At 41.9% G+C, this 25,703-nt stretch overlaps 1 protein-coding gene across 2 annotated transcripts in view; it reads left to right on the top strand.

The window, feature by feature from the left end:
* Positions 1-9,725: 9,725 nt before the first annotated feature.
* The window catches only part of CA8 (carbonic anhydrase 8), a 100,593-nt gene continuing 84,615 nt past the window's right edge, over positions 9,726-25,703 (top strand). For both annotated transcript variants that reach the window (XM_054985271.1, XM_054985270.1), the window contains exons 1-3: positions 9,726-9,872; positions 10,851-11,042; positions 19,762-19,886. In XM_054985271.1, the coding sequence (XP_054841246.1) occupies positions 9,794-9,872; positions 10,851-11,042; positions 19,762-19,886 (396 nt within the window). In that variant the 5' untranslated portion in view covers positions 9,726-9,793. The remainder of the gene's footprint in view (positions 9,873-10,850; positions 11,043-19,761; positions 19,887-25,703) is intronic.

Raw genomic sequence — 25,703 nt, 5'->3', positions numbered from 1 at the left:
TGGGTGGCCAGTAGCATAACCTGCTTGCCCATTTCCCTCTCTATCCCACCCCTGTAGCTTCCTTCCATAAACCAAGTTTACAGCAACATCATTTCCAGGCAATGTGTTTTGTATTTCTGTTTGCCTACAGCATTTGCAATGTCTGAGCTATGTTCCCTCATAACACTCCCCACCCTTGCCACCATCCTGTTGAGTGAATGTTGAGTGATTCTTTTGTAATACCGTTGTTTAAGTTTTGCTGAGTGCTGATAGTGATCTAGGTGTTGATACATCAACATTTTATATACTAATATGGAACACAGATCCACATACCCACATTGCAGAAGTAATTTTAATTTACACTTGAATGAACATTTTAACGTGCATTGGCTGAAAACAATTTTTTTTACTCTTGTTTTGCAGAGTTGGGGAACAACCCTCTAAAAAGAGGGAACCACTCACTCTAAAAAACACATCTCATATTGTACATGTCGTATGTGTTTAAGTACTTGCACAGCTGATAATCAGACTGCAAATTGCTTTAGACTTGTTTCTGCATTCCTTGTCTCCTCTGAAAGCTATGCTGAGTGGGAAGGAGTTTTTAGAGATCTAAAAGGCAGTTTCCTAAATCCCTAAGTGAGACCAACCTTCTTACTAATCTCTTTTCACCACTCTACTTTCAGACATACATATCCACTATGTCTGTTGCCTGAGTAAGAGTACTTCATGCTTTTGGGAGATACTCTTTAATTAATAAGCTTCTTTTACAAAGCTGAAGTCTGGAAAATCATGTATTGTGCATGGGTACACCCCAGAAATGAACCTGAGATTGGAAAGCCTGGCCTTTGGGAAAGGGAGAGCTTTCAGTCTCGTAAATAACTGGCCTTTGGGAAAGGGAGAGCTTTCAGTCTCGTAAATAACTGGTACCGCATCCTGCCTGCCAGGTTGCTGGAGTGGCTGTGGTCAGCGCTTAGAACTGGGAGGTGAGGTTGCAGGTTCCTGCATATAAGTACATCAATTAGTAACGCATATAGTACAATAATAAGCATTTACACTTTTTTAAGGCCAATGAAGTGGATTGGCATAGAAGAATGTAAACTCCATTTAGGATTGCACTGATAGATTATGAGTTTATGACAGGCAGAATTTAGCTAACCATCAAGGTAAAAAAAGTAGATGAAAAACTCAAATACCAATGTTATAGAGCAAGGACAGAGGATGAGTGCTCCAAACTACCACTTCAGTGGCCTCTGTCCACATAGCTAGTGACAACCAGTGACATACATAGTGCTGATTCTGCAGCTGAGAGTGCATATGGACTGCTGCTTCTCAGAGTTGGGGCCAGTGCCCCTCCTCCCAAACCTTCCCCTTTCTCACCCCCTCCTCTGCTGCTTATACCAGAGGCAAGCTGAGATTCAGACTGCTGCTGCTGATACAGGGCTCTCTCATAGCTTTTCCTGACCCCTTCCCCCATCTGTGTGCTTAATGTTGGGGTGCTGGAGTTGGCTACTAGCAAGGGTCCTACCTCTCCTCACTCCTCTTATCTTTGTGAGCCAAACACCTTCCTCCACCCATGGTTGGATGCTGTCTGAATTTCCGCCCCTCCCCCCCAGTACTGTAGCAGTACTCTTGGAAATTTGCTGTCCCAGAGAAAGCGTAACATTTTAATCAAAGGTAGATGGATATCCAGAGAGTCACAGCAAGAGAAATACAGCCTTCTTATTGAGGCTATTGAAATGAAAACTTTTGTGCTCAGTCTTTCATACTTTCGCTGGATGTAAAATCTCTTTACCTGGCTTTCTTTGGGGTACCAGCTGCCCCTCTATACCCATTTGGTACTGTTACCTGCCTTCTTCATGTATCAGAGGTCTTCCTCTGGTCCATTCCACAAGAGAGAGAATTTGAATTGCTTATAAAACTGTTATGTGCTTTAAATGGTATTTAAATTTGGTATTTGAAATCATACACTTTGCACATCTTCACACCTAATTGGGGTAAAATAGCATCAAGGATATCTAGTTTGTTGAGCCTTACACAATAGCAATCTGGGTGTAATCAAATCAAACAGGTAGCAATCCTACCTATTTCTGGAAAAAGACAAAAGCTCATAGATAGGCAATAAATAAATTGTTTGCCATGCTATTTGTACAGTCATAGGCTCCTATTATGGAGAAAAGCAGTATATCCATGAAGTAAACAAATAATAAATATAGATGAAGATGGGAGGGCAGATAAAAGGTAAATTGTTTAGTCGGTTTGATGGAGGGAAGGAAGTGAGGAAAGGTGAACGTATGAAGGCTGCCTGGAGGAGGGAAAGAGGAAATAATGTGGGAAAGGGGATACAGGGGAAAATGAAGTACTCCCTGCTATTCCTTGCAGGTTCCCCATCACACAACCAGACCAAGTTCAGCAGGTACCACAAAACTGAGCCATAAGGGAAAAGGGGAGAGGTTGTGGGGTGGCATGGGAAGGGAAAAGGGACATGGTGGGGGAGGGGAAATTAGATCACCCCAGCAAGTCCTTGCAGGTCCCCCACTTGTAATTCCTAATGTTTGGAGCCCCAATGACGCCTACAGAAAGCAGTTTAGGCTGCTTGCAAGATAAAGAAAGTGACACTGATTTCTCAAACAGTCTGGCCTGGCTTGAGAAAGGAAATGGAAACATTTCCCAGGCAGCCTGTCATGGTGGCATGGCCATGGTTTTGCCAAGGAAGGGGGAAATAGGGGCTGACTGCATTTATGAGATCCCGAAGTAGACACAGACACCAGAAGGTCTGTTCACATTGGTCCTTTCCCACTGAAAGACTGGCATAGCTGCTTATATAATTCCCCTGCTGTCTCTTGACTTATTTGCAATGGATTAGCGCTCTGCGCTCTGAAACAGTATTCTCTCTGTCCCTTTCTTGGCACCTAAACTTACTTTTGATTTCCTCTCTACCTCTTAGTATATGTTAGGAATAAAATAGATTTAATGGCTCATAGATAAATAGGCAAATTTTATATTAAGTGTAGGGCCCTTTGGAGGTGTATCAAGCATAATAATAAAATTTGTTAAATAAATGTAGGTAGATTTAGATTAAATTAGATGATCAGTTTTGTCTGCATAAGAGTATGACATGTTCTTCCTTTCTTTTATGTGTCTGTTATGTTATGATGTGGCAGGCTCAGATGCTGTAGTTTTTTGGGGGAGAGTTTGCCAGCAGTATGAAACATGGTCATAGTGGAGGAAGTTGTTGTATAGGGACGGCTGCAAGAATGTTGCTGGTTTACCCTGAGGAGCCTTCGAGCAAGAGAATGGCACACACTCCTGTTCACAGTAGAAAGTATGCAATCCTTTAGTCTGTTGCCTCCTCCTGCTGCCTCCTCTCTTTCAAATGCTACTCCAGGTCGGACTGGGCTCACTCACTGAACTGTGCTGTGCCCAGTGCTGTTGGGATAGTTCCCACCTGCCCAACACGATCAGTTTCTGTTGTGCTTAGATCCAGAGGAGTTAGCCGTGTTAGTCTGTAGTAGCAAAATCAAAAAGAGTCCAGTAGCACCAGCAATACCCAGGGTGTTAGCCCATTTCCCAGCACTAGCTGGCCTCTGCTCCACTGTGCCATGCCCAATGCTGCCCTGGTTGAGTTTCAGTGCTCAGGGATCTTGCCCAGATTGCAGCTATTGGTATCTGAAGAAGGGAGCTTTGACTCTTGAAACCTCATACCCTGAAAATCTTTTTGGTCTCTAAGGTGCCACTGAACTCAAATCCTGCAGTTCTGCTGTGGACCAACATGGCTACCTATCTACCAGAAGCCATTTCCTAATGCCTGACATTGCTGCCTGGCCATAGTGTCTGTTGCTGGGTGCACTTGTCACATCTTCTCACTTCTTTGGGGTTGGCATAGTCACTGAGAAAGGTTCAGAAGGTTGAGGGAGACCTTTTAAATAGTAGTTTGTCCTTTTGTGTGTTTAAAATAGCTATTTCCATTTGATTTAATGGAGTTCTGGATGTTTAGAAATTCTGGATTTTCTAAATTCCAGATTTTGAATCTGAAGGGTCTGAATTCTGAATCTGGATTTTGCTGCTAGAGCAGATCTCTAATTAAATTGGACAGGTCAAATCCCTCTGTATTCTTTCCTCTGTATGTTCTGCTCTCTCCTTGATCTCAGATTGCTGTTCTTAGGGACTGCCTTCATTACAGTCCAGCTACCTCTCTCTTTGTGCTCTCCAAACCTCTCCATAGTTAGAAGGCAGTCCAGCTACCTCTCTCTTTTTCTATCACAGTGTGGATTTGCCCCCTCGTCTACAGATTGCCCAGCAATCAGTGGGAGGGGGCAAGCTCCCAGAGGTTGACCACCACCAGCAGGCACCTCAGGAACACGCACCCCGTGCATGCTCCCAGCAGGTGCAGCAATGTCACTTCTAGATGTGATGTTGTCGCACCAGCCACAGGAGCGTTTCCATGCTTCGTTTGGGGCCATTTGGGGCTGATTTGGACCCCAAATGGGCTGAATATAAGCACATTGTTATTATTATTCCCTTTCCTTGTCATGCCACAAGGCCCCCATCAGATTTGGAAATATGCTGCTCAGCCCCAAAAGTGTTCCTTTCCAGTGCACCCAGCCATATGTCATGTCTGTGCCCCATCCATGCCATCATTTGATGCTGACCTGTTGTTCTGAACCAATGTTTCACACTATAACTTGATGTCATATTACCAGTGCCATAATTGCATTGCTTTCACAGGCTTATTGAAGCTGCAGGTGTCTTACCTAATGACTTTGGAAGCTCCCAGTGCTTCTGACCTTGTACTGCTCACTCCCATGAATTACTGTGTTTCAGCTTTGATCTCCTGCTTTCTCAGTGTCTAGACTTGATAGTAGAAATAAGTGAAACATTCTCAGGATGGCTTTGTTCCAAAAGTCCTGTTTTACTGATGGTGCCAAATGCCTCAGGGTGTTTGCCAATTCTCTTTTCCTGACTTGAGCAACCTGCCCTATTTCTTCCAACTAGCTGTGGCCTATCTAGTCTATGACCAAGCCTAACTAAACACACCTCCTTCTGGGACTCCATGAAGCAGGCAAAAGAAAGGTTTCTCCAAAAGCCAATGAGATTAAACCCCAAAATTGCTGCTTGGCCAGATAATAGTGACTGTCTAACCCCATTCCATTCCATAGGAGAGTGGTTATACCAGCTGTGAGGGGATAGCTCTTTATAAAGCTTCATGTTGCCTTCTAACCATTGGCTGGATACCCTCCAGCCCTGGCCAATCCTGCCTTGTGCCTCCTTTGAAGAACGAAGTCCAGGGCAAAATAATCTATAGCATTTATGCCATGAATGGCCCTTCTTTAACAGTCAAGTTTCTTTCCTAAAGCAACAAGACTAATGTTGGCTTAATTTTAAAACAGCTCCTCTGTTTTAAAACTCCTCCTAGTGCCCAGCCTGCTCATACTAATGATCTAGACGCATGGAAAGATGGAGTCATTTTTGCATTCTTTTTTGATACGTTTGGGTAATGTCTTTAATCCTCTTCAATCACTCCTGTGTACTGAGAGTCACGAAATGAGTACCGCTCCTTTACCAGTGACAGGCAGTGCTTTGGCCTCTTCATGTAGTTGACAAGTAGTTTACCTCTCTAACAATAGCTCATAAAAGGTATTGAATATGTTACTGGAACAGGGACCAGGCTAGGTGGAAAATTAATTTTTCCAATTCACCTTTCCTTTTAGTTTAAATAATAATATACATATGATACAAGCTTTAGCCTCTGCTCTTGGTTGTTTCACTTGATTCTCCAGATTCTCTTAGGTGTGATGATAAATGATAGCACTGTTTCCTTGGGTGACATTTAATCTTTCACTCTACCCTCTTCAATAAAAAGACCAAAATGAGCCAAGAGTGTCTTGACATGACCTGATTAATTTTCCTAATTCCTTCAGGAATTCCATCTGAATTTCAGCTTCATTAAGATTAGATGAATGATCTTTCAGTACCCCATGACTGCAGTTTTATTTTGATCTGCTCTTTTTCTTGAGTATTCTCCTTGTCTTGTTTCCTTTCTACAATAATATCATCTTCTTGTAGAAATTCTGCCACCTAATGCCCTTTAAGTTTGGTTTTTGTCTTTTCTCAGTGTTACATCTCTCATTTCCTTTCTTACTGGTCTTTTCCTCTAAATACCTTAGAAACAAACTTCTGCACACATCTTTGTGTGTGTATGTGCTATCAAATTGCAACTGGCTTATGGCAACCCCAGCAAGGGGCTTTCAAGGTAAGTGAGAAGCAGAGATGGTTTGCTGTTGTCTTTCTCTGCAGAGGCTTCCTTGGTGGTCCTCCATCTAGATACCAATCCTGCTTAGCTTCTGAGATGTGACAAGATCAGGCTATAGCAGGAGGCTGCACTCACCTTACCAAAGTGAATATACTGCATTTTTAACTTCTGAGATTTTCCTTTCATAATTGATTTTGGATTTAGTAACAAATGGTAAAACATGGGACCCAGACACAGCTAAAGTGGCATATGGCACAAAATATACACATACTGTCTTCATACTTAAAGGACCATATACATTTTGCCTTTGGGTATGCTGTAGCCCTTGAGTATGCAATAGCTTATGATGCACAGTAGAACCCAGTTATGTTTTTGGCCTAGAAAAGCAGCTTTGGGAGGAGTATGGAGATGGAGGATAAGGATTCTTAACCCTTTTCCTTGAGTGGAGGCAGGAAAACTATTACCATTTTTAAAAAGTGTTTGTACTTATATATAAAATTACACTGAAGGTGCCTCTAGACAAGTGGTCCCCAAACTTTTTGAGCCTGTGGGCATATTTGGAATTCAGATACAGTGTGGTGGGCACAGCAACAATATGGCTACCATAAAATGACTGCTGCAGGAGATGGAACCAGCCAAAAAATGACTGCTGCAGCTTACCTTCAGTATATATAAATAAAGTTTCTGCCGAAGCAATGTTTTTAAACATATGCACAGCCAATCAATACTCCAATGGCCAACCAGAAGCTATGTTTTGCAAAAGCCCTACCCGGCCACACTCACTTTTAAAAACTCTTGGCAGGCACCATAAAAGGTGTTAAGGGCACAATGTTGCCCACAGGCACCACATTGGGGACATCTGCTCTATATACTATACACTGGCTAGGCCAGTCCAAGCAGAGTGGTCAAAGTCTAGTCTAAGGTCAGAGCATGAGTCCAACGCTAGAGGTGAGTCTGAAGTCCAAAAGCCAAGTCAGAAGGTCTGTAGGTCAGTTACCAGTAAGGTCACGGCTAGATGCAGGCAGCAACAAGGCACAGTCCAAAAGCTACAGGAGCAAAGTGAGGTTCAAGGGCATGATTCCATCAGGAGCAGGAATCCAGCACATTGCATCCACTCCTCCTGGTCTTCTGCAGCTGGATTTTATAGCCGGACTGGACTTGCAACCAGCTGTTTGGGAGCAGCTGGCATAAACTTAGGAGGCGTGCGCTTTGCTGTCATTCCTGTAGGCTTGCCCTTTGCCTCCGTCTGTGATGTTACGAGGGTGGGGGCAATGCTGGAGGGCTGGGAAGGAGTGACTGGGTTTCACCTGTAGCCATAGTACTGGGAGCACACAATTGGGTTGCTGTGTCAGGGCTAGAGGTGGGCATGAACAGGAAAAAAACCTGAACATGATGTTTGTTGTTCATTGCCATCCACGAACAGAGAATCATGAACAGGGAACATCCATGAACAGGGAATCACGAACACCCACGGACATGGGTGGAGGGAGGGGAGCAGACTCTGAAGGGCGTGGGGAAATGGCATGGGGAACCTCCTTCCCTTCAAAGTCTCCCTCCTTACAGCCGGCAGGAGGGGAGACTCTGAAGGGCGTGGGGAAATGGCGTGGGGAACCTCCTTCCCTTCAAACAGCGTGGGGAACCTCCTTCCCTTCAAAGTCTCCCTCCTTCCAGCCGGCTGGAGGGAGGGGAGACTTGGAAGGGAAGAAAGTTCCCCGCGCCATTTGCAAACAGTGTGGGGAACATCCTTCCTTTCAAAGTCTCCCTCCTTCCAGCCAGTTGGAGGGAGGGGGGAGACTTTGTCAGGAAACCCCTGACAAGTGGCTGACTCGGGGGTGAAGTGCCCCTCTCCCTGCTGCTGTGCAGCAGCAGGGAGAAGGGCATTTCACCCGGACAGGCTGCACTCAGACGCTTATCAGGGGTTTCCCTGACAAGCGGCTGAGTAGGGGATTTAAATGTCCCTCTTCCTGAGCTGTGCAGCAGCAGGGAGAGGGAAATTTAAACCCCAGCAGGCTGCAATCAGCCCTTGTCAGAAAGTGGCTGAGTTGGGGGTGAAGTGTCCCTGGGCTTAGATTGGGGTTTCCAGGGCAACAGGAGTTCAGACAGAGTTCAGAAAGTCAGTGCCTTCTGTTGCCAAGGGAATTGATGAAAGGCGCCAGACTGTCTGGCTTGATGAACGGCTGATTAACACCATGAACAGGGCCTGGAATGAACACATGTTCGTCAGGAATGGGGCCTCATGAACAGCTTGCACACGAACAGCTGCTCGGGCTGTTCGTGGCTTTTTTTTGTTCGTATTGCTGTTCATGCCCACCTCTAGTCAGGGCTGGAGGGTGGCTCTGGCCCAGCTGCTGGATGTGAACTTGGACTGGCCTGATCAGCCGGCAGCTGTTCCCTCTGCATGCCGGCTTCTGCTGAGTCAGCACCAGTTACCTGTGTTTCTCATGAGGAGTCCTGAGCGACACTGGGCTCCTCTTTGCTCGAGAAGTCATCCCTACTGCTGAGCCCAGGCTGGCCCATGACACTACTTTTGTGCATGGGCATGCACTCATTTTAATGTGCTCCCTCCAGTCACATGGCAGCTTAAAAAAAAAAAAAGCTCCTCAAGAGGAAGAAAGGCTCCTGCCCTCCCTGCAATGCAGTTTTCTTGTGTGAAAACCATGCTTGGGTTGGGGGGGGGAGTAATTTTGTCAATTTTGCATCTCCAGGTGCAAAATCTGTGCATGTTCTCTTTCTCTCAATATCTTGTGTTATCCTTGTCAACTTGTACCACATTTTTAAAAAACAAACCAGTGCTCACACACCACAATGTTGTCAGCTGAGCTGCAGGTCCAGACTCATCTATAAAATAAAAACAATTTATGCAGATGCTTACAGCCAAGTGTGCGGGGGGGGGGGGAAGCCCTGTAAACAAAGACACAGGGTATGTTTAGTAATAAAAAATTATTCTTATTACAGGAGCCAGACCAGTAATTGGTGCATACAGCACTAAAACAAAAAACAAATCAGTGAATCAACACAATACTGAAAAAGCAAGTTTACCTGCAACAAATGATCTAAAATTTCCCTTCCCCAAAGCATACAATTCTGGAGTGAGTTTGTTTAAAATACGGCTCTCTGTAAAGGATCTAAAGACATACAGATCCTAATCAGTTTATCTCCTTCTCCTGAAACAGCTACTTTTCTTTGTAGCCTACTTGTCTGTCTGCAGAGTCTGGGTCTGTTTTCTCACATTCTCTCTTTCTTATTGTGCATAATTTCCTTCATGGTTAATAATATCATCCCATTTCAGACTGCAGTTTCTAGAAACACATTTGAAAGGGACAGTATCTTATAGGTGTGCTCTGTTCTAATGTGTGTTTGCTATACACACAGTCAAAAGCTTAGTTGCTTTGCAAAGTAAGTCTCCAGCTCCTCCCCTCTGTCTTGGGCTTGCATGCACGCACACACACACACACAGAGAAACACACATACACAGTCTGCCTAAGGAGAACAGACTTCCGCAAGCTGCCTCACAGAGGGATCCAGACTGCTCAGACGGACAGAGGAGCTGCTGAGTGCTTGCTAATGGCTAACAAGAGCTACATCGAAGAATCTGAGCCTTTGCCTGAGAAAGAAGAGACTGTGGAGTGGGGCTATGAGGAAGGTAAGAAGCTGTGAGCTGCTAGCTGGCCTGAAGGAGGGAGACATTTCTTTGTGTGAGACAGATAAACTAGTGTGAATATAAAGTACACATTTATTCCTGCCAACCGTACATTTTGATAATACTGTCAGGTGTCATTTGAGCATATCGACTTTTATCCCTATTTTTGCTAGCTTCTGTTTCACAACGTGCACGTTTTGTATCAAGGTTAAAAAAATTATGAAAGCTATAGAATTAATTCCCTATTTAGTTCTCTCTTTGAAAAGGCAAGGCAAACAGTGCCTTTTGAGCAAATAAGTTACACATTCCCTTGCAGTATTTGAAACTCAAACATTGTCGCTCTGAGAACCTGACAGTGCTACCATCTATACACAAAAAAAGATGAATGGCTTTTGTTGCTCTTTCACTGTCCAGTGAGCACAGACTATGGCAAATAAAAGGAATTTCTAATCTCTCTCTTTTGGTAACCCAAGTAGTATTTCATAACATAGTTAAAGAAATGGGTATGGGTAGAACTCATGATGCTTAACATAACAATATTTCTTTGAAATTGTCTGTGAGACATTGTTATAGAGGGATAAGTAAACTTTTATCTTAAAACCCTTAGATATTGCTGCGATATTTGGGTGTTAATAGGATGACATGATTGTGGCTGGGAAATAAAACTTTTTCTCCAGCTCAGGTTGGCTGGTAAATACAACAGAGGTTTGGCATTTCCATAGAATGGATCACTTGCTTGAAGTGATCGAGAATTCTTATATCAAATACATTCCTTGGTGTACAGATATTTCTGGCATGATGCACCAAGCTTTGCTGTGCCTTATGCTGGCAGGATGATTTGAGCTAATCTTTGTAGAACTTTTAGGGAGCTTTTATCTGTATAGGGATTGGTCTAAATCTCCATTCCAACCCATGATGTATGACGATATGGAAATACTTTTTTAGTACATTTCATCCTACTATGTTTTGCTTTCTTTTCAGGTGTTGAGTGGGGATTAGTCTTTCCTGATGCTAATGGAGAATACCAGTCTCCTATTAACTTGAATTCAAGAGAAGCCAAATATGACCCTTTGCTGCTGGAAGTACGTTTATCACCAAATTATGTTGTGTGCCGTGACTGTGAAGTAATCAATGATGGTCACTCAGTTCAGATCCTTTTAAAATCCAAATCAGGTATGGTTTCCCAGTATTTATGGGTTTTTATAAAGATGCATCCAGGTAATCGCATTGTCATTGTAGTAATAGTTGTAGTCATCATTGTCATCTTAATACAGTATTTAGAATAGCCAGAATATTTTGCATACATTCATTCAGTAATCCTTACGAGCACCCCGTAATCTAAGTTAGCGTAATTATCACCACTCATGTTACAGATAGGAGGGGTAAAGCAGAGGGCAGGTGGTTGGTCAGAATGAATTAATAAGCTACAGTCTCTAGAGCTCCCACCAGTTAGGGGAGGGGAGTTGGCTCAATTTATAATGGTTCAGGTATTCCAGCATCTCTTCTGATTTTCACCATGTGCTGCTATCGCTATTATTAGGTTTCTCATGCATGTGCACTTCTCCCTCTTACAATTTATGCGGATGTAATACTCCCAATCCAGTGATCATGTGACCATGTGTTTCTACCTCCAGATCTTCACCAATCAGGGATAATTTTATTTATTTATTTAATCATTTCTCACTGAGACCCAAGACAAATTACACAGTGCAAGTGAAATACAATACAATCAATCAATAGGACAGTCACTAAGCAGCTGTTGATTTTACTGAGTTGTAGGGTGGTATCTGCAGAAGGCCCTGTCCAGATGAACAAAGTTGCCATGGCGGAACGTAGGGGGAGAGGCAGTTGCACAGACATGAGGGGCCAAGGCCATGAAGGGCTTTGAATGTGATAGTCATGAACTGAGAATGGGAGTAATATGCATGCTCCATCTAGCTCCTGGGATTAAATGAGCTGCAGCATTCTGCACCATCTGAAGTCTCCAAGTGGACTTTGAGGAGAGACTTATGTAGAGAGCATTACAGTAGTCATTTCAGTGTTACTGTGGCATAAATCCAGATGGGTAGATAAGCCATGTCAAGGTAGGGGACCATTATCCAGGCTAGTCTGTGTTGAAAGAAGGCCTTTTTTGCAGCTGTATTTTCTTGCTTCTCTAGCAGCAGTGCTGGGGCCAGTATAACCCTCGGCCCCTAGGATGGAAGCACAGTGTCTTTCAAGATCTCTGCTTTTCTAGCCAGCATCACCTCTGTCATGTCTGAGTTCAATTAGTTCCCCCTTTAAAAGGGGTACTGGAAAAAGGAATTGGGGAAGGATTTCAGCTCAGTCAGTGGTGGAGCATACGCTTTGTATGCAGAAGATCACAGGTTGAATTCCTAGCATCTCAAGTACTGGGAAATACTTTTCTCTGCCAGAGACCCTGGAGAGCTGCTGTTAGTCAGATTAGACAGTGAAAATTAGAAAAGTATCATCAACAAGCAGGACCAGCCAATTAAAAACAACTGCATATAAAACAACACAGTAAGTAAAATCAACAAATAAAATGATCAGGAAGAAACTAAACTAAAAGCCTAAGCAAATAAAATTGTTGACAGTAACCTAGGCACCAAGTGCCCTTTCAGAAAGAATTCCACAAAAAGGACACCATGATGGAACAAGCCCTGTTTTTTGTGTTGCAACTTGCTACCCACCTCAGCTTGAGGGGTGAGAACACAAAGAGCAAGGCTTAGGATGAAGAGTTTGGAGGGCAGCATGAAGTGGAATAGGCTGCCCTTCAGGCAAGTTGGCTTTTTGCTATTTAGGGCTTTAGAGGTAAAAAAACCCCTGCATTTTGAATTATGCCTAGAGCTGATAAGCAGCTCATATGAACCGGACTTTCTTGGGTATGGGCCCCTCTGTGTAGAACCTGCATCTCAAATTAGTTAAGGATGACAATAATAAGGAGAGATGCAAACCCTCTCCTTCACTACGCAAATGGATCATTGCTGAGGGACAATGTCTGAACCAGGCTTTATGTTTTGAAAATGTCCTTTTACTTTCAGGGTGCATAAAGACATATTTTGAAAAAAGGGATTGCTACAATTTTTTTCTGCCATGAAACAAGCATGGCTTTGACAGCCATATGTATCAATAATTCAAATGCTGATTGAATCACTCATCTCGCTCTCCCGTCTTCTACATCAGGGCAGGCTGTCTGCCTTTTAATTTTGTTCAGTATCACTCTCAGGTTTCACTGGTTTAACGATGTGTCATTAGCTTATTTATTTAATTTTTCTTTTAAAAAAATGAAAAACTGCCCACAGGAAGGGGGAGAGGGACAACCAATGCAGTGCTATGCAGAATACTCTTTACCTACAAGATGCAATTGCTTTTCCTGCGGCTCAGTCCCGGGAAGAATATATATATGAACAAAACAAAAATGAGGTGAGTGTGGGTCCACAGCAGCTTTGCTACACAAAATATGTGTACATGGATATACCTTCATGTTGAAAACACGTTTTGTACCAAAACCATGCAAAAGTAGGAAGGAACCCAAGAACTAGATGTTTTCCTTTTCTTGCTTTCAGCACATGAATTAGGGAAATGTAATGCTAAAACTGGCCCACGGCAGCAGAGCTGTTTTAAACTGTTACAGTGACAGAAACATTCTTGAAGAGGATGGATAAACTCAAGTTGTTCTGTCCATATTCTGTCCTCCTTTCATGTTCCCAACCCATTCTAAAATAGCACAGAGCTGACTTTGTGTGCTTCCCACCATTACAAATCCCCAGAACTTACTACAAATAAAATTAGCACTTAGAGTTAGCACTATCTGGTGGCCTTTTATTCTTGGCCTTTGATTGCTAAATACTATGTAACAGCTGGAGGAAAACAGGAAAAAATTCCTTTATGTAAGCAGGCAGCTGGTCAGCAGCATATTTTGAGGATGATAATTTATCAGTGGATATATCCCACTAACAGTGAAATCCTAAGCAGAGTTACTGCAGTCTAAGCCCATTGGAGTAACTCTTCTTAGAATTTCACTGTAAGGAGCGTGCAGCTTAGAGCTGGAAGAAGGTTTGCTGCACTACTTCAGAGTTGCCTCAAATGTTCTTCAGAAGCAGCAAGAGGAAGTATGAGTAGCTTACATGTCCTCTCACTGCACAGCCAGATGCAAAGAGAAGAGAGACACATGACAAAGCATTGTTTTCTGCTGATACTGGGTAGAATAGATGTCTTTCTTTAGTGATGTATGTATCTTCTGTCTTTGGAAGTGACCCAGAAGAATGGGGTGATGAAGCATAAGTCACTAATACTTCTTTTCTCACCTCGTCTGGAGAATGTCCGAAGTGGCTGGCTCCCAGTATTATGGTATCATTGGACATCACTATGCTCTTTTAAATTGGACCTCATCAAGCTCCTTTGTTGCTAGCATCAGTGGAAACAAAGTAGAGTCACATTCCACATTGATGTTCATGTTATACCAGCCTCATTAGCACTGCTCATTCATATAAATGTCGGCTATTTCAGGAGATAATATAGCATGAATACACAGGCATAGAACTGTATCTTCACTTTCAACATGAAAAAGGCATTTTGTGTAACAGCAGGTGGAGATCTGCATATTCTGCAGATAGAAGACAACAAACAGATATTTTATTCACTTTCTCAAGAGTATTCCTATTAGTTGGTTATAGCAAAGACGATGGAGGATCCTGTAGCATCAGATAAAGACTATCTGATTAATTGCAAAATGACTATCCAATAAAGTATCCCTTATTTATGAAAACTCCTGCTGCAATAAATTAGTCTCAAAGGTGCCATCAAACTCTTCTTTATTCAGTTTGGCAGTTTTTCCACTGAGACATTTCATCAAAGGGACAAAGAACTGTGAAGAAGCAATAAGTCTGTATGCCTCAAGGGCAGTGCTTTTATACACAGGATCCAAGGCAAACTGACATTTTGCCTCAGACTATGAGTAATCTCCTCAGCAGGAAGCAATAAAGACCACAAAAGTTCAACACCTTTTATCCAAATATTTCACACAGGCTTTCCTACCAAACAAATTATGTTATTAATATGTATACAGGCTCAAAGAAGCAAAAATTGCAGTTGGGGGGAAAGTTAATATATTCATTCTTCACACCGTTTGATGCTTGGCTTTCCTTTCCCCCTTTATTTAGTGCTACTTGTTTCCTTTACAAATTCCCCTATACGCATTGATATTCCTGTTTTATTTTTTTGTCTGTTACTTTCCTGAAAACATGGGTTGGGTTTCATTATAGTATTTAAATGTAAAACACAGGGACCATAATTAATTATAAATAAAACATTATTCTAAAACAAATCCCCCTTCTATATCACAGCCAAAATTCTTGTTAATTTCATCTTAACCCATGTCATCAGGGGAAAGTTCTGGAATATTCAAACCTAAGTTTCTACCTTTTAAAAATTTTTTCCAATGGGGTCTAACAGCCCCACCTAATTAAAAATCACTTCCCCAAAGAGTCCTGCTGGTTTAGTCCTAGAATCCATCTACTCTGGGCCTGACAACCAGCCGGGCGGGGGCGGGGGGGACACTTACTGGCCATGCGGGCCCTCATGGAAGTGACACCAATGTATCACTGGGGGATGCCAGGAGCACTCTGGCCTTGGATAAAGTTCTATTGTTTAACCCCCTGGTGAGATGTTGTCATTACTTCTGGGTGTATGGGATGCTGCCTGACCTTCCCCCGCCAGCCAGCTCAGTGACAGCAGGAAGTGTCGATGGGCATCGAGGGATCCTTTGCCATTCTCGGGGCAATGGCAGCCCTTTGTGGATGGCTTAGATGTCATCTGAGGAGTTATGGCTTTCATATGTGTTCACTTCTACATGGATAGCGCTTAAACTTTAGCTCACTCGCTCAAACCAAATCTATGGCATAGCTCATCATCCCATCTTACATTGGAAAGGCTGTGGCTCTGCTACAACTTAGTCATAGTTAACTTCCACAGTGGTGAAATAAAAATTAAAATATTAGATCTTTTCCAACCTGGTGACAACATTTGCTATTTCTATCATGGAGGAATATACAGGAGACCCCCTAGATAGAAAGCAAAGGCCAGTTTCTTTAAGTACAGGCACACAAGATTAAAGAGATCACTCCTTATCACTAGACTAGAAGAAGTTAATATCATCCTGGTCTGACTCTGCCAATAACTTCCATCCATGTATTCTAGTTAGTTCTAATTCATAAATTGTTCTTTGGTACTGGGAAAACTTCATCTCCCACATTCTACATCAGCTACATGACTGAATCCTACATTTGGAGAAGTCATTTCAAGGGTTCTCTTCACCTCTTATTTGTTGTAGGCTGTAGCTGCAGAAGCTCTTTAAACCCATTATCTGGGATTGTTATAGCTACCATATCTCTTCTGTCCCATCCAGTCAGTATATCTCAGTTTAATCTGTGTCAGTTAGGCCTGGGTCACTATGGTACTTTCACACAGGCATGTAAAGCACCTATTGTGTACTGAACTGTACTCTTGGCAACATTCACATTTATGACGTTAAAAATTTCAACTGTGTCTATAGATCTCAGCTATATTACTGTGAAAAAAATACTCGAGTTAAGAAAAAGGCAACCGTTCTAAACAAACTGTAAAAAAGTGACCATACAAAGGAAAATAGCCTAATACCTACAAATAATTAAAAATGAGAGAAAAATCTATTTATAAAATATGTACAAATATATAGCAGGATATAAATAATGTCTAAGACTACAAGACAACATACATTGAAAAAATACATGAGACCTGAATGACATCATACAAAAACAGCCACAAATCAAAAAGTTGGAAGTCTAATTAAATATATTACAGCTACTGGCATAATGTATCAAATGATCTTCTTCAGAAAAATAAATGTTATTCTTTTCTTCAGATATGTGGAGTAAAAATACTGCCACTTGTGTCTGCTTCATGTAGAAATTCTCTGTTATTTTCTTTGTGCTTTCAGATATCCCAGATTTTTAAAATCTTAGCAAATATAATATAGGTTGTTGAATGATAAAGTATAATCTGCATTACTATTTTCTTACACAAAATCTTCAGAATGATATTGTTAAAATTTCAATCACTCATGAACATATAAATTAGGGGATTAATGCAAATTTATTAACTTTTCCCCATTTAAACATCACAGTATCCTGAAGGCTCAGTTCTGAACTAAACAAAGGAAAAGAAAACCTAATGCCCTGGAACCTTCTGAAGACCCAGCCAAATGCCTTTCAAGTAGTTAATACTTGGCAAACACAGTATATTGCTACTTCGAATCCTAATAATGCATATTATGAGCTCTACGGGCAGGCTGCATTTTATAGACATAACAGTTACTGCGATATAGTTGCTTAAGAAAATATCCACAATGGAGATAACAAAGTTCACATATAGGTGTCCCCCCCCCCCCATACTCAGCCTCCTCGCAACATGTGTTATATATCATTGGCTGTGTGGCTATGTACCCCTAGAAGGGATAAGCACACAACATCTTTTACTTTTCCTTATAACAAGTTATTTTACCTTGCACTACTTTGTAAGTAAAAGAATATAGTAGAATAGCCTACCTTACTTTGGAAAGAAGTTTATAGCCACAGAGCAAAAACAGCTAAGGTTGCTATCCTATGAGTAGTCACCAGCGTGTAAGCCCTACTGAACTCACTGGAATGTGTTTCTGAGTAATAATAACAACAACAACAACAACATTTGGTTTACATACCACCCTTCAGGATAACTTAACTCTCACGGTTTACAAACGGTTTATTATATAGGCACACGTTTCATAAAAAAAAAAATCCCCTCTCTCCTATAGGGTTGTCATCCCTTGGCAGGGGAAGAAATTGGGAGAGGGGATTTTGCCCTTAGTTGGCAACCCCTGGGAGACTGGAGGTGGTGGGACTTACCCTAACAGAGATCTTCCAATGCCATAGTTTTCGGTGGGTAGCTGTGTTGGTCTGCACTAGAACAGCAGGATTTGAGTCCAGAGGCAACTTCGAGAACAACCAGATTTTCAGGCTGTAAGCTCTGACTCTTGAAAGCTTACACCCTGAAGATCTGGTTGATCTCTAATGTGCCATTGGACTCAAATTCTGCTGTTCCAGTGCCATAATGTCACTTCTGGCTACATAATGGGAAGTGATGTCTGTCATTCTATCTTGCCCTACACTGGACCCCTATTGCTTTTGGACTTGGTATGGTTGCTGGAGGATTTCTGCTTCCTGCTTTTGAGCTCTGGACCTGCTTACCTGGATTGGTGCCAGCTCAGGATCTTTGTCTATGGATTTTGACACTTTAGAACCTTGCTTGGACTCTTGGTTTAGCCTGAAAGGTAACCTCAGGCTGGGAGACTGAAAATATGTTTAAGTGTGTTTAGTTAGTTTTCCTCTTTGCTTGCACAGTTGTATATCTGTACCCTTCTGCACTTCTATTAATAAACTCTTTGGAGTATAACCTTGTGTGCTCTTTGGGAATTTGCAAGCTTCAGTCTGAATTCAGTACTTAGGCCCATTTTGGTGACAGCTACCCAAATAGTTGTTTAGTGGAACTTAATCTGCAAAGTGGTCTATCGTGTAAGGTTGAGTTCTTGTTTAAAACCTGGTAGGGCTGGGAACTTGCCTTTTTGTTCCACAGCTGAAGGTTTAGTCAAGAGAAGCTGTGGCACTCATTACCCTGGAAGTGAGGACTTGCTCTCAGTTTTGAGTGTTTTGCTCTTGACCTCCCACTCAGGGTGGCCTATGGATAAAGCCGTCCTTGACAATGTCATTTAGCAGGATGCTATAGGATTTACCCAAAACTCTATGATAAAAACCCATAGAGTTTCAGGTTAATCCTAGAATGCCCTGCATCATGGTGACACCACTTCTAGTTATGTAGCCAGAAGTGATATTGTGGTGTCAGAAGGTCACCATTCCACCATCCCTGCTCAGCCCCCCTCCCCCCAGCTAGCAGCCCCAATGAATGCCAGCAGGGGATGGGGGAATGTTAGAGGGTATCTCTCCACCACTGGCAGGCAAATGGCAACCCTATTCCCTACCCCAATATCCAACTTCATCTTCCTTTTGGCATTTTCCACACAGGTTATTGGCCCTGGGTTCAATGTTGTTGGGATGCATTTTTTCCTGCTTCCCCACAACATCATAATGCATTCATGCTTTCCCCAGCTTTCCCCCAGTTTTTCTCTGATCTTTCTCAAACCTGCTTTGCTCCAGTTTTGGGAAAGATTTCAGTAAAGTCTGGATGGCTGTGGAGTGTGAGGGGAAATTTGGATTTTCCCACTAACATGGAAATTTTCCTTAATGCTGTCCCCACAGCATTTCCTTCAGTGCTTTAAATTTTTTTATTAAAAAATGGCACTAGAATATTGTTATATATATATATATATCTACCATTGTAACAATACATGGAACAGGATCTTTGAATTCCCAGCTTCCAGTAAAAAACCCCACACAACCCTCTACTCTCTTTTACTTGTGGAGATATAACAGAACAGGCATATATCTGAAAACAGAAGAGGTTAGAAACTTACTTAAAAAAGATTAAAGCTGGAAGTTCACAGAACCTATTACATCTATTGCTATGCTAGTATATTGCTATAAGGATATTCTGGTGCCAATTTTTATTTAAAAATTGCAAAGTCCTGATAGGCCAGGGGTGGAGGTGATGACTATTGCAGGAGAACTGGGGCAGGGGAACTGTAGGAAAACCCGCCAGGTAGAATCCCGGGTGCCACTGTGCTTTATCAGCAGTCATACTAGCAACAGGGACTACATAAGCCCATCCCTGTTAAAAGGAACAATTGTATTGCTGTTTATTGAGAAAATTTTCACAAAAATGCTGGCTGTAAATGTCACTTGCTACAATTTGTGTTCTTTTGCAGTGTTACTAGGAGGACCATTACCTCGGGGACATGAATTTGAACTGCATGATGTTCGGTTTCACTGGGGAAGAGAGAATCAGCGTGGTTCTGAACACACTGTTAATTTTAAAGCATTTCCCATGGAGGTAAGAGAGTTCTCACTCTGTTCAGCCGCTGCCTCAGAACATTAAACCATTGCCCCAAAACCTGTTGGTTTCATTTTAACTCAACAGCTTATTGATTTATAGTAAAACCTAAAGGCAGCAATTTGAAGGAGGCATTGGGAATTTAAATGACCATGTATAATATAGTGCCTCTAGTGGAAATTCTACTGCATGATTAATTGGTCATAAAGTTAACCTACAGTACTATTAACTTCTGCATTAATAATATTCTAACAACATTGGCTCTGTTAGTGCTTCCTGTGTCACCTTGACTAATAGCTGGAAAAAACAAGTGCTAGCATACTTTGCCACGGTGTAATAAATAAATCAAGTCCAAACCATCAAGGGATTTGTTCAAAAACAGGTTTGAGTCTTTAAAAATAAGGTCATGTGCGGCACCAATGCCTTCCAGTCTTTAGTGAAACACAAACTTTCAAAACAGGCAAAAGATAACCATAGTCTTAAATTTAAATCACTTGTGCTGTTACAACTCCATCTGTTCATCAATGATGCTGGTTGGTGTTACTCAAGTATTTCCTCATGCTCTGAAGTTAATCTTTTATAGTATAAAAGTTCTTTCAGTACATATTTGCTTGGCTTTAAATATTTTCATGCTATTTATCTTAATCCTTCTAAAAGCTTAAAAACAAATTTCCTTTTCCTTTTAATTCTTTCTTGGATTTGTCATTAAGCATTAAGCTGCTCTGATAAATGCTTGTTTTCAGCCCTATGCCAAAGGAATTTTGGGTCAATATGACAGACAGGAGGCTGCCCTACCCCCGAAAGGAAAAGCAGCCAACCGTTTTGCTCCTGAGCCTACGGAAGTGCTGCCTCCAACATCCTATCACCTTTCAGAGGTGGGTGGGGAAGCAGCAGTCAGTATGGGTCTATCTGAGCAAGGGTAGATCTGACTGATAGTGTAGCAGAGTTGTTTAACTGTACTTCTGGAAGAGGACCGAGTACTTGGTTGTGAAGCCTGCCTCTGGAGATGAGTAGGCTTGTTGCTGTTTAATCTGACTCTTGGAAAAGGGCAGGCCAGTATGGGTGGAATTCTGTGTTTTAGGATCCAACCTGGTGACTAGGCGGTAAAAGCCTGCTTTCAACTGCAAGCATTAAAGGGAATTCAAATCACAATTTAAAGGCATAACTAGCTCATGTTTAAATGCCTCATCTAGGTTTTTCCTGTGACTATCTGGAGATTTGTGCTGCTGAACTATTCTTTAAAACAACCTGTACATAAATAAATCTTTGTCATTTTTATATGACTCCTGCCTCAGGGATCACCACAAAAAATTACCCTAATGGCAGTGAACCCAAAGCCTTTATACCCTCTACCCCAATTATACCTTATAACCGAGGGAAACAACTGAGGGCCAAGCTACAAGTGACGAATGACACTTGAACAGCAAGTGTATTTCTCCCTGTTCGCTTGCCCTCCACTTGATCCATTTGCCGTTCAAGTGTCATTCATCACTTGTAGCTTGGCCCTCAGGTGAAGGTTCCCCAAAAGCTTATGATGCTGTTTGGGTCCTCTCAATTAATTCATAGGAGCCTTTCACAGTCAACTTTAGATGCACAAAATTAGTTTTGCTCTACTGCTAAGAAAAAATATAAAGAAGTTAAAAATCTTTTATAATTTTTTAAAAACCATGTGGAAACTATTTGGGTTTCTTCAGAAGTTCTCCATTCCCATAGTCCTCTGTTCCCCCACCACAATACTCAGGAGTAACTGGGCATTTATTCAGAAAATGAATATAAATCTCTCAGTGAACTCTCACATAGATATCAGTTTAAAAGGATACATAAATTCTAATATTAAGAAAGTTAAGAAGATTTTGAACTTTTTCTGCCACAGTAATAGTATAATGCAGGTATTCTCAGAGAATCAAATTCAGAAGGCATCTGAGAAGATGCTTTCTTTTGCATCTTCTCAGGAATGCTTTCTATCATATAATCTAGACCATCTACACAATCATTATCTGGCATAATAAAGAGATCAAGTCAAAATGGAGGGAACAAATAACTTAAATAGGAACATCTCTTTGCTACATGAACCAGTTCTTTCACCACCTGGTCTGTGCTTCTTAGTGCAGCTGCTCTGAGCAAGTGGTTATCAATTTTAGGGTCCTGGTTAATGATGGAAAAACTAACTATGGTTAACCTGTGTGTGCACAATCATGGATAACAAGAGTTTACTGTTTAACTCAGGGCTTGAAAGGAGGAAGAGCAAGAAGTGAGGTGCATGTGTATGTCTAGCAATAACCTGCATTTGTGTACTTTGTTACTTTTTGCTGTTGTAGAGTGTCATGTCTGAATGATCCTATGTATTACAAAAAAAATGAAAAATACTGACATCCACAAGAAACTCACAAGATTGCAACCCCCAAAACTCAGCTGGAGAGAACAATGTATAGCTTATTAGAAACTGGAAATACCCTGCTAGGACAGATAAAATTTGAAGGAGAAGACTAGCTATGTGGTATTAAAGATATTTAACTAATGCGGCAATTCTAAGAGCACTTTTTGGGGACTAAACCCCTCTGAATAAAATGGGACCTGAGTAGACCTGCTTAGGATTACTCTCTGTATGTATCTCTATATTGTTATATCTCTGTATCTTTAATCCAAGAACCACAGGCTTAAGCATTGGTTTGAAGCCAACAGGAAAAATATAGGTTTGAAGTTATGTGACATATTAGCTTTGCGTATTTATTTTGTAATATTTAATTTATTAGAACTAATTTGCAGAACACCTAAAATGTAAGTACAGTAATACTTGAAACATATGATTTTTGAGAGAAGTCTTATTTTTCATCCTTGTGGAAAGACAATTTTGCCAATTTCTGTCTCCCCCACCCCAATTTTTATGAGAATTAAGCAACATCCTGTATTTTTAAGTGAGGCAATATATTCTTCCTGCACATCTGGGTAACTTCTGTGTTCAAGGTTAGGACATTTTGGTTCATGATTTAGCAGATTAGCTAGCTAGAGGGTTTCCAATGTGACCTCTGGAACTGACACATTTAAGATGAATTACTATGCTGTCTTGACGATAATTCTGCTCATGTGATTCAAAAGTCTATTTCTTCTGTTTTTGTTACCTAATGTTCATTAAAGATCTCAGTTCATGGACAAAAAAAATCCATGGCTGAAGAAATTTAAAAATCCATGGCTGAAGAAATTTTTAATAAGTTTAGTTTGAGAAATTCTCTTAAGCTAACATTTACGACAATCAGTTTAAATTGTAATTTTAAAACTCTAAGTTCATCAACAGTCCTGCCAGAAAATTTAATTCCAAATTAGAATTAGAGAAAAATGATACCTTTTTACTGAACTGGCTAGACTTTAGAGCAAACTGTATTGATTGACTTACATTTTTCAAGACATTTTCCATATAGCAACACTACCCTCTAGAAACTGAAGTGTCACTGCAGCTGCTGATATGGTACAGCAACAATGGGGCTTCCAGAAAGCAGTTTTCTCTCCATTTTCCCTGCCCTAGTTCCCTTTTTCTAACTTTAAAAAAAATGGTAATGGACACACCAATACACCATTCTATTGTTATGCCAATATCCTATTTTAAAAGGTATTTTAAAAAGAACATTTGTGGCAGGTGTATGTCGGGGGATGACTGCCATGTGAACAGGGGCTGCTGTGTGGGCAGAACTGGGAAAATCCAGACTTTCCCACTTACATGGCAGCCAGCCTGGCTTTGCTGATAACTTTTCCAAAACATCACAACAAAGCAAGTTTGTGAAATATTACATAAAAGTCAAATGAAACCAGAGGGTTCATGGAAGCACCTCAATGCTATGAGAAAGAAGGAGAAAACTCCTTTTCCCAAGTGATTCAACCTTTTGATCACTTACGCATTCCCAGCCTAACGTAACCTGTTTTGAAAATGGGGAGGAGGAGAATGATGAAAGCTGTTATGGGTCCCTCTTGTGGAGAAAGCAGGGCCCGCCCGCCCACTGAGGCTGGTGAGGCAGCCGCCTCAGGGTGCTAAGGTGCTGGAGGGGCACCGGCCCGGGGGCAGGGGCGTGCACCACAGAGCTGCCGCCGCCACCACCAGCTAGGAGCTCATGCTGGTGGCAGCAGTGTGGGGCAGCTGAGTGGGCAGCCTCCCATTCAGTTGCTCTGCAGGCAAGGTGCAGCTGGTGGCCAGAGTGGCCGGCTGCACCTGGCCCACAGAGCAACTGAACAGATGGGTTGGAAGGCCCTCCCCATGCGCGCACCCAGCCCTGCATGATGATGTCACACACAGTGATGTCATCATGCAGTCCAGTGTGCATGCTTGCACACATACAGAGGCAGCCCTTAAGCTGCCTCAGGTGCCAGCGATGCTGGAGCCAGCCCTGGGAGAAAGGCAGAACACAACTCAAACCAACCAACCAACCAACCAACCAACCAACAAAGCTGAAGATTGCGGGGGTGGAGTTGGGGAGATGAAAATTAGGTTGGTGGGTAGGTGGGAAAGAGAGAAAGAAGTAGGGAAAGATAGCCAGGAGGAGATAAACAGGAAGTAGTATCAGAGAGTGATAGAGAGGAAAGTGAGGTGCCCCTGTAAGTCTTTGCAGGTTTCCCACCACAGAACTGGGCCCAGCCTGGTATCTGGCACCACACAACTGGGCTGGGCCCATGGGCTGTTACCATGCAATCCACTGAGAAACCAGGTGGCTAACACTGTGCAACTGGGCACAGCCTGGCACCTGATAATGCACAACTGTGCTATAGTTTTCTCAGATAAAGGCTGCCATGAGTCAGGAAGGAAGGCTAAAGGTAATCATGATCATACATTATTTCCTTATTAACCTGGCTGTCGAATATAGGGATCAAACATAAATGACATTTCTGATTATGAATGATAGTGGCACCCAGAAATTCCAGGCATAAATGAATTTATATCTTTAAAAAGAGTGATCACAAATGAATACAGCAGTCCTGCGAACCTCAAAATGCCAATACAATGTTATTGCAGTAAATAGCATCAGCATTGTGAGATTGAATTGATTATGTCATGAATGATACACTCAGTAAGAGCAGATAAGCACTGAACAGGACAACAATGGCAAGTTCTACAGAAATAACATTGGGTAGGACACAGTGGTAGACTGGCCATATAACTTTTATAGAAGTTTCCCAGTGCGCCACTACCCTAGAGAGCCACTGTTGGCCAGGAGCAAGCATAACCAAGCTCTAGCAACTCTACCGGAGTCTCAGGCTTGGCTCAGACCCTTCATCGACAGCCTAAATGGGTATCAATTTATCAACTGTCTTTTCTTGCTCTGATGTGAGTTTTCAGGAGTGGTTGTGCTAAATCCCATTTCTTGCACTACTGAGTTGAGTAGTCCCTGCACTTGTCCCTGGCTTGTAGCACCCCAGAGACCACTCGGCTTGTTCCAGGGCTATTTTCACTTCCTAGTCTATTCCTAGTAGGACAGCCCCAAATCCACATTTATCCAATATTATGATTTTGAGAAAAAATGAATAGTCAAAATAGTGTCAAATTCCAAAGCCAACTATTGATCAGTTTAATTGAACACTGTCCACTAAGAATATACATTTGGGAATACATTAACTAAGAATGGACTCCGTAAATATAGCAAAAGTTTAAAATCCAAACAGATTTTTTTCTGACATTAAGGAGCGATCAGAAGCCTTCCAGTCTATCAGTTCTATGAATACTTCTGTTAATCTATCAGTTGTTTGAGTAATTCTGTCATGCAATGCAATTTAAAGAAAAGTTTCCTTAGTACAGCACTCACAGATGGAAGGGAAAGAGTTAACTGAATGGAATGA

This window comes from Eublepharis macularius, chromosome 7 (genome assembly GCF_028583425.1).
Source record: "Eublepharis macularius isolate TG4126 chromosome 7, MPM_Emac_v1.0, whole genome shotgun sequence".
NCBI lineage: Eukaryota > Metazoa > Chordata > Lepidosauria > Squamata > Eublepharidae > Eublepharis > Eublepharis macularius.
The sequence above is the reverse complement of the archived record's forward strand: the minus strand, read 5'-3'. Positions and strand labels throughout refer to the sequence as shown.